At 48.4% G+C, this 13,002-nt stretch overlaps 5 protein-coding genes across 5 annotated transcripts; 2 read left to right on the forward strand and 3 right to left on the reverse strand.

Moving 5' to 3' along the window:
- Positions 1–201: 201 nt before the first annotated feature.
- EI90DRAFT_2908898 (uncharacterized protein) lies at positions 202–1,544 on the reverse strand (the record flags this gene model as incomplete). The annotated part of the gene is made up of 4 exons (XM_039054351.1): positions 202–711; positions 770–1,139; positions 1,193–1,363; positions 1,477–1,544. The coding sequence occupies 4 exons, from the start codon at positions 1,542–1,544 to the stop codon at positions 202–204; spliced, it is 1,119 nt and encodes a 372-aa protein (XP_038920330.1).
- A 630-nt stretch (positions 1,545–2,174) lies between these two features.
- Positions 2,175–5,377, reverse strand: EI90DRAFT_2967930 (aflatoxin-detoxifizyme; the record flags this gene model as incomplete). Its single annotated transcript, XM_039055613.1, has 16 exons — positions 2,175–2,461; positions 2,492–2,757; positions 2,817–2,979; positions 3,038–3,199; positions 3,267–3,452; positions 3,504–3,518; positions 3,573–3,606; positions 3,665–3,672; positions 3,724–3,773; positions 3,828–3,962; positions 4,017–4,153; positions 4,207–4,434; positions 4,491–4,597; positions 4,659–4,718; positions 4,771–5,085; positions 5,143–5,377. Coding segments are annotated over 16 exons (2,218 nt in total), but the record flags the coding sequence as incomplete, so codon positions are not given.
- Positions 5,378–5,706: 329 nt separating this feature from the next.
- Positions 5,707–7,173, forward strand: EI90DRAFT_2836875 (uncharacterized protein; the record flags this gene model as incomplete). The annotated part of the gene is made up of 2 exons (XM_039053664.1): positions 5,707–6,356; positions 6,438–7,173. Coding segments are annotated over 2 exons (1,386 nt in total), but the record flags the coding sequence as incomplete, so codon positions are not given.
- On the reverse strand, positions 6,944–8,842 carry EI90DRAFT_3041511 (uncharacterized protein). Its single transcript, XM_039059108.1, has 2 exons — positions 8,335–8,842; positions 6,944–8,208 (listed from the first exon to the last, which is right to left on the reverse strand). Exons 1-2 carry the CDS (start codon positions 8,723–8,725, stop codon positions 7,421–7,423), a joined length of 1,179 nt encoding a protein of 392 aa, XP_038920333.1. The 5' UTR covers positions 8,726–8,842; the 3' UTR covers positions 6,944–7,420.
- Positions 8,843–9,568: 726 nt separating this feature from the next.
- EI90DRAFT_3013398 (uncharacterized protein) lies at positions 9,569–11,850 on the forward strand (the record flags this gene model as incomplete). The annotated part of the gene is made up of 10 exons (XM_039056662.1): positions 9,569–9,763; positions 9,825–9,884; positions 9,937–10,038; positions 10,098–10,152; positions 10,203–10,264; positions 10,318–10,350; positions 10,424–10,455; positions 10,518–10,919; positions 10,975–11,538; positions 11,604–11,850. 10 exons carry the CDS (start codon positions 9,569–9,571, stop codon positions 11,848–11,850), a joined length of 1,752 nt encoding a protein of 583 aa, XP_038920334.1.
- Positions 11,851–13,002: the final 1,152 nt, after the last annotated feature.

Consider the following 13,002-nt stretch of genomic DNA (forward strand, 5'->3'; position numbering starts at 1 on the left):
ATATTATAGCGCCCAGAATCATCGGAACTATCGAAGTGGGAAGGGCCTCCACTATTATGAGCACTTCCGTCGCTATCTCCGATGCCATAGTAATGATTAGAATAATCCTCATCCTGCGCCTTCCGGCGACTTTCAGTGTGTACGGTTTTTAGCAGCGGAGATGGCGAGAGGAGTTTCTGGAGCTGATCACTACGATATAATTTAATGATTTCTCTCCTTCGATCCATCATCTGCAAAAAATAGATTGTCAGACTGTGCACGGGGAGGAAGTAAAGGCTCAACTTCTTGGGTAATTCCTGTCACTCCACTGAGCAGACTCCTACCCACATCGCCAGAACCCTCCGCTCTCAGTGAGTAATAAGTGCCATTAGCTTTCGACTCTCGCTCAGTGTCCCTCAAACACAACTCCGCAGTAAGGACCTCGAAAGCGCCAGCGAATGTCTGCTTTACCCTGTGGAAGGCAAAGCTACCAGAGGTCACATTGTTCAAAGGATCGCGGGGATCTTCGATGCAAAGGATCGACCCAATCGACTTCCGATCCGCCGCTGCCCAACCCCGATCCCTCTTACGAAAGTAAAGTCCCCCATTCCGGAGCGAAATGCCTATATCGGTATAATTGAAGTGCTTCCCGTACGTCTCAAAGAACTCTATAAGAAGCACTCCAAGGTTGTCCATTGGGTCTATCTTGGAACGGCGAATCTTGGGATGTAGCTGGGTGGAACCACGCGTAAGTGACATTCCATGGTGATGCGGAGGGCCGATACCATACCTGAAGGAAACTCGTGACTAAACATAGGATACCGTAACTCCCTAAACCTCCAGAGAAAACTTCGTTCATATTTCGCTGTTTCAGGAAGTTTTTGATGACAAGAACTAGTGGTCTGATGGCAGGAATTTCCTCCATGAACTGCTTCGCCATTGTACTAGCGGCGACGCCGCCTGGCCGATTGACAGAGATATCGACAGAGATGTGACCGTATGATGTAACGAATTTTATGATCGGCACTTTCGCTTTCGCAATGATCTCAACGTCATGAGAGATACGAGCTCGACGGATGGAAGAAGCAAGCTTGGAAAGAAGCAATTTGATGCTACTATATTGCTCCATAATTGAAGACATGACTACTAAGTCAATGTCACTGGAATGAACCTTCAGACCCAGCGTGAAATGGTAACCAGTAGGTAGACTCACCCTGTTGGTAGGTATAAGCGAGTTTCAAAACTTCCAAACGTAAAAAGCTGAGCATCGGGGAAGTCCCCAGTAATAGCATTTCGTATCAACTGGACGATGAGACGTCGGGTTTCGTGTTCTTCAGGGGTCGGGGAGATAAATTGAGCATATGCGTGAATCTCTTTAGTAAGCCTTCCAAGTTCGGAAGGAGGATAGAGGGGGAGCATAAGTTCGAAGAGCACCCGAGAGTAGAGGAGCGTCATAGCAGTGAGTGGTAATTGAGAACAAATGCTAGAGCGACATACATTTGTGATACATTCTCACAGTTATCCCAATCAATATTCGCCATCCATGGAGTGGCCCTCTCCCTCATCAACTCCTGTGGCGATGGGATATCACGACTCATCTCTGCCGCCAGCCTCTTCCTACTTTTTATCGGCGTCCCATCTGATCCCTCCTCTGAAGGGGATCTAGGGATGACAATAAAGTCTTCACCATCCATGAAGTCATCTGCGGTTTCCCCGTCTAGCTTCCCTTCCGACTCTAACGTAGACCGCAGGACAGGCTTCTCGACTCGGTGGACAAACGGATTCCCTGTCGAATCGGTTGGGAAAGAGCCTTCATATTTTCCACCCGATCCATCCAACGGGTCAAGCACAGGCTTAGGAATAAAATCCTCAAACTTATGCGAGGTAGGAATAGTCTCGCCTGCTCCTGCAGGGGGCTGTTTTTTGGACTTCGCTTTGGATTTGGATTTAGACTTGGACAGCATGACTAATGGCGAGCGCTTCGAGTGAGATAAAGAGAAAGGACAGTCTACCCCAGATAGAAAAGATAGCAAGCCTCGGAGGACGACCAGAAGGTGTTGAAAATCGACCTCGAAACATGTATTTACACCTGTTTATGCCGACAATTTTATCTCAGCGGTTCTTGCTCTCATTTGGTCCGACAGCGGCGCAATGCTGGCATAACCCTGTGTTTCCCTAGAGGAATGTCGAAGGGTGTACAAAACGAAAACAGCTAGTACAGGACTTGAGATTTGGCGCCACATTGTAGTTACGCGTCAGCCCTGTTTGGCTCCCACTTTTTAAGCGCTCAAAGTTAGGGAACGCTCGTTATCCAGCAGCACATATACTTCTCGTTAAACCTGATCCTTTAGTGCAAGTCCGATTGTTAAATATCTCGCTCCACAAATGACTGGATGGTGCCAGCGGCATCCAATGCGTATTCCTTCAGTTGCACCTCTCCATCTACGACGACCGTGTTCGGTTGAACAAATATCTTTCGGGGCTATCGACACATATGTCATCCATGCTTAACATTTAAAAGTAGAATATCACTCGCCTGTTTCTTCGCCAACACTAAATCGCGTAGTTCTCCTTCCCATCCTGGGATCGGATCGGTCAGAGCTTCGTAGTACTTGCGCGCACCCTCGCCATCCGCCAGCGACTTGCGAATCTGAAGATCAATGAGTAGCTTCCCAACAATTTGCTGCCCATAGGAGAGAATCTTCTCTCTGTCAACTCGGATGAAAGCGTTAGTCAACCTGCCACTCTCATCACGAACTTCTTCGAGCTTCGCAAGCCCTATTTCCGAGTATCATTGACTCATGTGCCTGGTCAGTTGTCTAGCCCGGCTTGCTTACCCTCTTTGATGAAAAAGTTTGTGATGCCCATTCTTGCCTGCATGTGCGCCTGAAGATGTTTCTTTGCCTTGGGATCGTACAGTTCCAGCGCCCTCACACCGGCACGAGCCATGAGGAGGAATGAGACGTATTGTATATCGTCAATCTCTTTTGGATCAGTGTACTGCGCAAGTAGGTTTGATCAGAACATCACTTTGGGGTATGGTAAAAAATTATCTTACATCGAAGATTTTGAGTATATCTCGATTTCCCACAAGATACATCGCAACTGCCTCTGCACGACATTCCTCGAGCGAGGAGGAGCATGTTCCAAGGACGCTCCCGGGTGTCTGACCAGGTTTGTACCAGCTATCAACTGGCTTTCCCGTTAGCGGGTTGATTGTCTATCCAATCCACAATCTATCAATATCCTGCTTAACTGTGGCAGAGGGATGAAGATCCAGTGCTTGCCTTGGGGTCGAAGTTCAGCTTTCCATCCGCATTCTCCGTGAACAACTTCCCTGATCCATGACCCAACAATTCATGGTTCGCGACCTGGAGTTCAAACGAGCGAGTGTCCCATGCTTTGTAAAGCTCCAGATCATCTGGATGAATGAACGTGATTTCTTCATTTGGCGCTTTGGCAGCGAGAATGTTCTGTTATGAAATTGAACGACAGGAGCAATTGCAGGTGATGCAAGAACATACGGCCAGTGATACATTCTATGGGAAATCAACTTGAAGAAAAGGCAATGATGGTAGATATTGAGGACAAACCTTAAAGCCGTGCTTTTCCCGGATATCGTAGTAGCTGGGACATTATCCTAGTCAATGCGTGTTTCATGTGTCTCCGGAATAGGGTGAATTACTTTGGAATCTGTGGTGTATGAGCGCTCAGAGAACCAGAATCGAGAATAGAAAGCCATACGTTTATTCCAGCAGGGATACCACCTGTGGCAAAGTTGACAACCTCAAGGGCTTTGGTCCTATCGATCAGCGATTGCAAGCTTGCAGCTCGAAGCGCATGCTTACCAGTAAAGTCTGGCTTCCGGAACACATCAACCTCAAACTCCTTTCCCCAAGGAAGAACCTTGATCAAGTCGGATGCTTGCGATACCAACTTGTCGTATTTCTTCGTGAGAACCTTGTTCACGATGGCAGTGAAACCTGTAGATGTCTGAACTCTGCGAGCTAGCCCTCAAGGATAAAGCTATGATATACCTTCCCACTCTGCGCGTCCTCCATATGGATCTACGTATGTTTCAACAAACCCGATGTAACTTTCTACAACGGGCCCGACATCCTTTACCCAATTAATCGACGCCTCCTTGTACGCATCCATATTCCCAGTTCGGAAACTGACATCGACGTCAATGCCCTAGCCCTACCACGTTAAGCGGAGAAAACTGGCCTTTCAATGTAACCTTCGAGCATTTTTGCCTCATGCACATTGGCCACATACTTCTTCGCTTCCTTGAGATGCTCAACGCTCTTCGCGAGTGGCGCGCTAAAATCCCCATACTCAAGGTTTAGTTTGATCGTCTTTCCGTTAGGGGATGTATGTTCTTGAGTAACGGTTGCGCGTTTTTCTGCGGATGCGATGAGCAGGGTGAAGTGGTCGGCTGATTCTTTGCGCACGCTAATACAGTGATACGGGTGAACAAGGAATTGGAGAAGGTAGGGCATAATGAGTACCGGGTGTTTTCAATGTCGATTTTGAGCTTCTCGGCGGCGGATTGGACTGCGGCCACTTCGTCGTCTTCGATCGTTGGTCCTAAGTAGTAGTTTGAGATGTGACCCGACTATAAAGGATAATCGTAAATTAGCATTGAAGTGAGCATATTTTGGGTGTAATTAACGCACATTAGGCTTCCCGATTAACAGGCTGGCTTCAGGGGACAAGGAATACAACTCCTTCTCAAGCTGCAACCAACGCAGTCATTAGAGGAGGCGTGAAGCAAACGCAGGATCAGACCTTTCCCCACAGAGGGGTAGCTTTTTCGGACTGAGGGGATGCGCTGACAATTTTCTTGAAATTTTCCGCAGAGATGCGAGGGATGAACTTGCTGAAACCAAAAGATTTGTAGTTCACAAGGTTTGAAAGAGTTTGGGCTGTATACTCCAGCGCAAAGAGCCAGTCTTCATCAGATACTCCGGAAGACTTCCTCAAGTTCTCAAGATCGGTAAGTTTCCCCTTCTCGGAGGAGAAGACGAGAAGCAAAAGGTCAAACAATTCTGGAGCATAGGATGTCCATTGCCCTTGGATGATGCGGGCGCCTGCCCAGCTTGCCTACGTATCCGTGTCAACTGCTGATCCACAATCTGAAGCGCGGCTATGTTTAAATACCTGGGAGATATGGTGAGTGTAGAACTTCTCCTTAGCAGTAAGGAGCCTGAAAGACTGCCCCACTTCGAGAGAACAGAAAGGAACGTTGGTATCGGCCAGGAAGCGGGACTTGTCGACTTGAGATGAGGACGCGGACATGCTGGCGATACAGATGGATCGGAAGCCGCATCGGTTGTGTGTGACACCATTCAGTCCGCATGTCTGCAGCTGCCGAAAGGGAAACCGGCTGCGCATGTGCCGGATTGAAATAAACTATTCCCGTGATCTCAGCTGATTTCCTCACGCTCGCCGCCTTGCGGAAAGCGGTTCCGTTAGCTTGCTGCTCCAGGAGTTTTTCTTAATACACCTGTGCAAGCATTCTTACGCTGTATGCTTCGACGAATAGCTCAACTTCGAGCACCTATCTCGGTGCCTTATACTGCGATTCGTCCCAACTACGCCCGAGTTACCCTAAGACGCAGATGCTATTCTGATAATCCCATTAGTCGCCCCCCACAGAAGCCCTTGACGGATCCAGGCAATGATACCCCCTCCCAACAAGCATACAGCGAAAGTGCTGAGAAATCCTTCAGAATGATGTGGAAATTCGCCAAGTATTTTGCTTACGGCTCGACCTGCCTCGCTGTGACGCTATACATATCATGGAGAGGTGTCCATCAGTGGGTTGAACGCTACGAGCTTGCTTCTTCACCCCACTCTCAGGATCCTTACGAATGGGACAAGGAAGGTGTTCGGTGGACGGGACAAGGCCAGAAAGGAGGGACAGACCCAAGACTAGGATGGAGAGGAAGGAGTCTCGTTCGAGGAGCTTGGATGGCTCTGAATTGGGGTTCAGGCCTGGATTCAGGTGTCATAGACGCAACATCCACTAATCCAGATGCCCCAATTTTTGACAGGCGTCTTGCTACAGCACTTTATCAAATATCCACAGCCGTTCGAATTGCGAAGGGTATCCCAGTGCTCAATCGCTCGGATGGGACAATGGATCCAACCATGCTCGATCTTCGTACTATTGAAGCGGGGGTGTTGGAGCGTATAGGGAGAGATGATACGCTCGAAGCTGCGAAAGCGGCATATGAAGAACTTCAGAGCGCTTATATGGCTGAGAAGAGAGTTCCTGAAGCCGCACGCACCGCTGTAAAAATTGGTGACGTTACAGCTCGACTTGGTGACGTGGAGGAGGCTCTCACTTGGTGGAAAAATGCGCTCGAGCTGTCAGGAATGAACGTAGGAGACACATTCCGCACACCAGTCGATATGCACGACGTTGCCACGCTTACTCAATCCCTCATCAGCTCTGGACATTCCTATCCAGTGTCAACAGACTCTACTTCTACTTCTGCCACGCCTTACGTCCAGAGGACCCTCACCTCCGCCATAATATCCCTATCAGGCTACCTCTCGGCCACACGAGACCTCCAAAACGCTCTTGCGCTCCAAGTCAGAGCACTCAACATCCTCCCACATTTCCTCTCGCCATTCAACACACCTATGTCACCAGCTACCATTGACCAAGTCCTACATGAGCTTCACTTAACACATCGCGCAGCTGTAATTCAAACACATCTGGCAGAAGTTCTGTATGCTTTGCGAACCCCTTCCTCCACTGGTTTCTTCACTAGATCGAAGGATTCAGGTTCATCTGCACCAATAACCACCCCACTTGCACTCCTTCAGAATGCCGCTTCAAAAATAGAACATATCATCCAAGTCCTGACCTCTCCAACTTCCAATCTTAAATCCCTACCTCCCTTGAAGCCATCTTCCCTCCCACTCCTTCCCATTTTCTCCACCTCCCGCTCCCTAGCCTACCCTTCCACCACGCTCCTCCGCCAATCTAAACGCTCAACCACGTATGCCCTAAACCTTACAGCCCTGCTCCTCGAAGAACTCCACAAATACGAGGAGAGTCTAGAGGATTTCGAACGGGCGTTAGCTTGGGCGGGTGGAGTGGAAGGGTACGATGAAGAAGTTCTCGAGAGGGAATGGAAAAGTGTTTGGAAAGGGTACGTCAGAGTTAGAGAAAGGGTTTTGAGGGGAGAGAAGATCAGGGAAGGGAAGCGAGGGCCTTTGGTGAAGTGATGGTTTGCGAGTTGGATACATCGTAGAATTGGCTCCTGATCAGCGTGGCGTATATCTATGCTCTTCGTATTCGCAGATAAATAGTTGTTGCGATAATGATAGGGATGACGTGTGCTAGATTACAACGCTCTTTGGAGTACAATCATCAAACTACAAGCTCGATCCAAGATAATGTCAAAAGTGAGACTAGGCGCAATTACTTCGCCTTCCTTCCCCGGCCTTTCCGTTCGGTAGCGCCCATCGTCGACCCCACCCCACTACTCTCGCCCTTCTTCCCTTTCCCCTTCCCCCTTTCACCAAACATCTCCTTCTGTAGAGCTTCGAACTCCTCATCATTCATATCCGGCGGGGGCTGTACACCGTTGCCAACCCTACTTCTCTTCCTGGGGGACGATGCTTCAGCTTCCCCCTCTTCTCCTTCCTCGCCTTCATCAGAGCCCAAACCCCGTTTCCCGAGAGAGGTCTTCGCCTTGGAATTTTTCTTCGATTTGGATCGAGTTTGACTCTCTTCCATTGCACCATATTTCGCAGCAAGTCCATCGAAGAAAGCGTCCATTTTCTTCGCTTTACGCTGGATAAGCGCTTTAAGGACGCTTTCTTCGGCATCTTCCTCCGCTTCGGCGCCGTCTCCCTTCACATCCTTACTGGTAGAACCTTTCTTCCCCCTTTTGGCGTCTTTCTCCGTCTTCTTCCCACTCCCATAAAATTCGTCCCAAACTCCCAATTCCTTCGCAGCCTCTTCAGCCTCCTTCGCCTCCTTTTCACTCGCTTTCCTTCTCGCCTCTCTTGTTTTCTCGTCCTTAACAGAGCGTTTCCACGTACTTGTTGACTTCAGTTCACCTGCTTCGATGAGAGATTCAACAGTTGAAATGATACGAGGTTCATCTTGGAAAGCTGAATGCGGAATATGGGTCATGATTTTGTCAAGCGAGCCTTTTGTTGTGATGTAGGCTTGTTTGATATCGGATTTTTCTTCTTCTGAGCCTGTGTATGCGTGAGATGATAACAAAGCGTGAAGGCGACAACGCGTGAAACAGAAAGAGAGGACGCGTCATTAAGCGTGTTAGAGCTGAGGAAAGTAGAGAAATCTGGTTTGAACGTAAAACACACCTTGATAACGCGCTTTATCCTCATCCAGTCTCTCCCTCGAAACACTCTGATAAACCTCCTCGAAATATGCCTCCCATCCACTTTCGCCACTCGCAACACTCTCGAACAAACTCTCGCTTGTCCTCCCAGTACTATCATACCTGGCCCTCCTCAACTCATCGCTGAGAACAGCATAAGCGAACCCAACTTGCTGGAATTTTGTGTTAGCTGCCGATTTTCGTTCTGGTGTCGAGGAGGAGGGCTGTTTGTCTGGGTGGTAGGAAAGGGCTAGACGCCGGTACGAGGATTTTATTTCAGTAGAGGAGGCGCTTGAGGTGAGGTTCAAGATGGCATAGAGGTCTACATCTTCCTCGCCTGGAAAGAATTGGGTGATTGGGTCGTTGTCATCCATCGGCGAAGGTGTTCAGCGAGGTGAAGGGCTGCGGGCTAGAGGAAGTGATGAGAGAGTGTGTGTGGAGATTCTGTGGTGACTCGATGGTGCCCGCGCAGAAGCGCTCGTGGACGTGGCTGATTTGTTGTATCTTGTTTATCATCACAAATGAGCATGTACATATTTACACATATTTACATCGAGCCTTCTAATTCAGAAGTCTGCCATCGCGTTGTCCGACCGCTTCATCCTGGAGCATTCAATATTCTGTGTGGGTATTGCGAGCCCAAACTTCGATATCCACCCGTCTCAACATGACTGAGCAACAGCAGCACGTGGATCAGGAGCCACTTCCAATTTGAGCAAATCACACTTTTCTGCGAAAAGTATTTCGGTTTTCGTCACTTTTTGTTATCAGCACATGGCCTTTGAGGAACGAGCTGGGTGCGTACTAACTTCTCCCGCATTTTTGCACAATGATTCTACAACGACCTCTCCAGTTGGGTGTTCCTCAGGAGCTTCACGCCACCATATGTGATCCTTGTCCGATCAGCCCTCAACTCTACAGGGACCAGATGTCAGATGTCCTTCGTCGTCTTCCTGTGGCAGTATTATAGGGCGCACTTACGTTAGAACGGGTGTTTAGGGTTGCGGAGATCCACTTCCGATGGATCTTTAGTTCCCCTGGTATTCAGAAAATGGATCCCCAAAATAATCACGACCTCACGCCGTCAAGTTGTTCCATGGATCCCCTTTGAGACACACCCTCCAGCAGAACCGTGATATATAATCACTTGCCAGTGCCACAGAAGAGGTATCCCAGGCCTCCCTTTCGACGAGGCCTGCGTCAACTCTAAAGAGACCATGCCCCCCATCACAAATTCGGGCCATGCGCCACCTAATCCTCCAAGCGAACCACCTACTTCTAAACGTCCCTCCTTTCTTCGGGCCCCAACCTCTGACATGGATATTCGTGCTCCACTGGAGAGCGCCGAGGGACGTGTGCTGGCACTCTGTTTCGATGGTACCGCCAATGAGTTTGATGATGCCAACACGAATGTGAGTTTTCTGGGACCATTTTCGCAGTTCACAGAGACCTGTCTGATCTGATCATCTACAGGTGGCCAAACTGTTCTCTTTCCTCGAGAAGAGCTCGCCTAAACAACTCGTTTATTACCAGGTATGCTCTTCTGACTGGGTGAAATCTTATGATCACACACCTGAATCCTCAGACGGGTATTGGAACCTACATTGGACCCGGAATCACTTCACCCATATTCAAATGGTTAGCAAAAATTGCCGACCAAGGCGTCGCATTTTACCTTGACCAACATGTGTGTATTCGTATTGCGAATCCCTTCCGCATCATCAGCTCATATTTTTTTGTATGCAGATCCTTGGTGGATATCATTTCCTTCAGGAGAATTGGAGACCTGGTGATAGAATTTGTGAGTAAATACTTTCAATTCATTGCTGACTGAGGCTGGAATTATGCCAGGTCTTTTCGGCTTTTCTCGTGGGGCCTATACGGCTCGTGCTCTCGCCGGCATGCTTTACACTGTAAGTACACACTGGCATCATTGAATATTCCTCAACTCACCTCCCCGCGACAGGTTGGCCTACTTCCAAAGGGAATGCCAGAACAGGTTCGTTCAGGCGACGAAACGCCAGATTGACGCGCATGGCCCAATTCTAATCTGCGTGCTACGTATACAACAGGTTGACTTCGCATATTCGATCTATAAAAAGGGGTGAGTGGAGTAATATGAAATGGTGTTTTTGAGTGATGATACCAACGTCCTACACATCATAGCATCAGAAGTACAGCCTACAAACGAGCCTTCACTCGAACCGTCACAATCGAATTTATAGGAGTTTGGGACACAGTCTCCTCAGTTGGAGCAATCATCCCTCGAGTCCTCCCCTTCTCATCAGATAACCATATCACCAAAACTTTTCGACATGCTGTTTCACTGGACGAACATCGGGCAAAATTCCGCTCCAACACATGGCACTTGACTGTTGATCCTGAGCATGAAGATGAGGAGAATAGGCCCGATGCTGGGATATTCAGGACACTTTGGAGGAAGTTCAAGAGGTTCGAAGAGGAAGTAACCAGGAGTGATGAGGAAGATGTGGTGAACGTCGAGAGGGAAGAGTTGGATAGGGAGGGCGGGTTGTTTGACAGACCTCCTACTGATGTTCGGGAAGTTTGGTCAGTATTCTCTTGCTTGGCAAGAGATCTGTTGGTTAAGTCAAACATCTTTCAGGTTTGCTGGGTGTCATTGCGATGTTGGAGGAGGAAACGCTAATGATTCGGAACGATACGCGCTCTCGAACGTTCCACTGCGATGGATGCTCAAAGAAATAATCGCAGCGGACACCGGAATCATCTTCCGTAGGGGTGAAATGCACCGACATCGCATATCATATAACAAACTTGTCGAAGAAGCGGCCGTTGCCTGCGCCGAAAGGATGGAAAGGGGATGGGGGATGAGCCATGGGGATGAGGATGCAAGCGCAGATAGAATGGAGCTGGATGCCAACCCTAATATCCACGTCAGCTTCGCGAACACCGATGCCGACGCTACTAGAATTGAGATAAAAGGCAAGAAGAGCGCAGACGGAGGTACAACCGATGATGAGGCTTCCGAGGTCAATCACGACGAGGCGCCTGCATATCAATTGTCAAAGCATGAAAGGCAGAGGTACAAGGATGCCGTCAGTCCGATAAAGGACGAGTTGAAGAGACAGCCTCTTTGGTGGTTGTTGGAGGTGATACCATTTATCAGTTCAAGTCAGGACGAGCACGGGCATTGGAGGGATCATCTGCGGTACGTCTTTATTTTCTTCTCGCTTTCTATCTTCGTATCGCTCTGAACTTCAAACCGTCAAATAGGGTGAACTTCTTCCGCGAACGTGACATCCCGGTGCCCCCGTCTCCCTCCAATCCCAACTCGGTTGATAACGAGTCTCGTCGTGGTGTGAACCTCCCTCGTCACACTCTCTTCCATATTTCGGTAAAAGAAAGGATGGAATCCGAGGAGTGCAAGTATGCTACTTGGAAGATGCTTTGGAGGAAGAAAACGGAGTATTATCGACCGAGGGCTTGGCCAAGCCATGGGGAACCCTTGTTTGTTGAGTAGGTGATGTTGCGGCGTGATGAACCCTTGGTTTTTTCCCTTCCCCTCTGCTTCTTGGCCATGGTCGGGATTGCTGAATCCCTCGTTTTGCGTTTTTACTCTCTCATCCCCTTTCGAATTAATTCTGTTATGCCTTATCCAACCAACCCCACTCGCTTACTTCGTAGTTACGTTGATAGCTCCGCCTGCTCACTTGTGACTTAGAAAGGTAATCTTAAATACATGAGCAGCCGCATAGCCACTGGGTAGCTTCCCTCGTGTGACGCGTGACAAGTAGTTGGTCATGTGTGTCCGCCTGTCCAAATCTGGCAACAATTCAACCCGACCGTGGAAGTTGCACCTTTGTGGGGGTCGGCAACCAACGTTGCGACCTTGTGACACTTACATAAGCAAAATGCGTCTCGATTCTGGCCGTGCCATCCTCCCACTCAAAACACATCATCTTTAGGTTGCAAACTATCTAGAATTTGTGTAAATGACAATGATGTGAAGGTCGGAAGTTATCTACATGTGGAGGTGAGTAATTAGATGGATTTTTTATTTATGAAACCGTGGTTGGGCTAAACACTGTCATTCCGCGTAGCCATAAATTCTCCTTGTATCTATGGGTCCCCCTTGCTGACTGTTGTTCAGCATGGCCAGTCATATGAGCTCGAGCTCTAGTAAATTGTCGGGTTTGGGGGGAGGTGATCTTTTTCCTGGAATACGTCCAAGAAGTTCTATCCCTTGGCATTTGGGAGACTAGGAAGTGGGTGTGGGTGTCTGCCCCCAAATTAATAAGCCAATAAGACTGAAGGTTAGATGCCAAGAGATCCCAGGTTGGGCCAGGCGACGTCGGTAAACCCTGGCACGTGATTCCTTTTTGCGCCTATCCCGACATTTTGGAAAGATGCACCCCAAATGTACCTTCAATCCTCTTCTTTTTGCTTGATTTTTGGCATGATTGTAGATGTATCGTCTGTTTATATTTCGGCCTACCGGATTTTGGAAATTCTTCCTCAATCAAAAGTTATTCACCATACATAAAATCGCATTTTAACATATTGCTTTATAACTCAATGATAACTACATATGAACCCATCAAACTTCGATGGAATGCTAAAATAGCATTGGACTGACTCTTTGCTCAGTTATTACCTTGGTACAACTATATAT

The sequence above is a fragment of the Cantharellus anzutake genome (assembly GCF_015039405.1).
Source record: "Cantharellus anzutake strain C23 chromosome Unknown EI90scaffold_8, whole genome shotgun sequence".
Classification (NCBI taxonomy): Eukaryota; Fungi; Basidiomycota; class Agaricomycetes; order Cantharellales; family Hydnaceae; genus Cantharellus; species Cantharellus anzutake.

Excerpts from the sequence above, each read along its gene's own strand:
- EI90DRAFT_3041511 (XM_039059108.1), bottom strand. The coding sequence starts at position 8,725 with ATGGATGACAACGACCCAATCACCCAATTCTTTCCAGGCGAGGAAGAT. Across the intron at positions 8,209-8,334 it reads GGATAAAGCGCGTTATCAAG|GCTCAGAAGAAGAAAAATCC; the intron begins GTGTGTTTTACG and ends ACGCATACACAG.